Source organism: Aureococcus anophagefferens, assembly GCF_000186865.1.
Source record: "Aureococcus anophagefferens unplaced genomic scaffold AURANscaffold_563, whole genome shotgun sequence".
Lineage (NCBI taxonomy): Eukaryota > Pelagophyceae > Pelagomonadales > Pelagomonadaceae > Aureococcus > Aureococcus anophagefferens.
This window is the reverse complement of record NW_008705984.1, coordinates 5,446-6,758: the sequence shown is the minus strand read 5'-3', so window position 1 is coordinate 6,758 and position 1,313 is coordinate 5,446. Positions and strand designations below refer to the sequence as shown.

At 48.7% G+C, this 1,313-nt stretch overlaps 1 protein-coding gene across 1 annotated transcript; it reads right to left on the bottom strand.

Annotated features, from left to right (window-relative positions):
* Positions 1–37: 37 nt before the first annotated feature.
* On the bottom strand, positions 38–1,045 carry AURANDRAFT_68904 (hypothetical protein; the record flags this gene model as incomplete). The annotated part of the gene is made up of 1 exon (XM_009044636.1): positions 38–1,045. A coding segment is annotated over one exon (1,008 nt), but the record flags the coding sequence as incomplete, so codon positions are not given.
* Positions 1,046–1,313: the final 268 nt, after the last annotated feature.

Here is a 1,313-nt window from a genome sequence, read left to right as displayed (position 1 = left end):
CGAGATCTGGAGCATGTTGCACAGGAGTGTCGAATACATACAGGCTTCCAGGAATGGTATCCTCGTCTTGCAGTATTTGGTCTAGTCCCTTTGGAAAGCAGGACATACCACTGTCCTTGCATACATCGAACGATTTGATGGGGCTTGTGCTCGCTAGTGCGAACCATCTGAATCGCGACTGGAGGTCACCGAGGGTGCAGCAATCAACCTGATCAGTCTCAACAAAATAGTTCATCGCTCTGAGTTCCTTCACGACAGCGTCGTGCTCCTGGTAGTAGTCGACCCTTGTAGGGGTCATTTCATTGAGTACGTGCTTGGGCTTGATCAAACTGATAAATTTCATTTGTTCTTCCGTGAATAGATCTCCTGAAGGGTGATAGCTTCCGCCATTCTCGTCGCGTAGCTGGGTATTCTTGTAACAAGGAAACGAGCATACCAGCAGATCGAACTCTACTATGTTCAGTTTGTCTTGTTCGATGTCTTCATTTACCTTGCGTATGTCATTCAGTGCTTGCGCATCTGGGAAGGTTTCCTTAGCGTGTTCAAAATTCTTCCCTACCTCAATGAATGAGACGATTTTGATGGGCATATTACTGAACCCGTCTGTGCCTTCAGTGCATAGGCCTGGACCAATGAGACAAACGCGGACTATTGTTTGTTCCTTGTTAAGCTCAGTAGTAGTATCGCAATCTTGGCCATTAATAGGTGCAGGATTTTGCGATTCGCCATGTTGCGGTTCCTCTGGCTGATTGTCTGCTTGTTGTCCAATTGCACCCATGCACAGTAGTGCGGAGCTTCCTGTCTTTGCAAGGACCTGACAGTACTTGAGTACATGCTCCTCCTGTTGAAGAGCTGTTCTAGGTATTTCAACGCCTGTCTTCAGATCGACTAGGTGACTGAAATCTTTAGGACTCGAGGTCGGAATGGTCTTGAGCCCGTTACGTTGTCGTTGTATTCTTACCCAATTAGTTAATCCTTTCATTTTGGATGGGCTTGAGACATCAGTTACTGATGCAGACTTTAGTTTCGGTACGTTCCTGTACATGAATCTGAGACACCCAGCGAGATAGTAAAGTCAGGGACAGGGAGGCATAGCCCAATGGGAGAAGGGCCAGCCAGGGAGGCTAGGTGCACTATGGTCCAGCAGGCTGACCCTATGGTCCACTCTTCGTTGCCTCTCATATTGCACTTCAGCATGCTCATTTTATCTCAGTCACGGTAGTCGGTGATCTAGGATTCCGGCTACACCTCGCGGACGCACGGCCAATCGCGGTTGGACTTGGCCAGCGGGATTCGACCAGCGCGGTCAATCC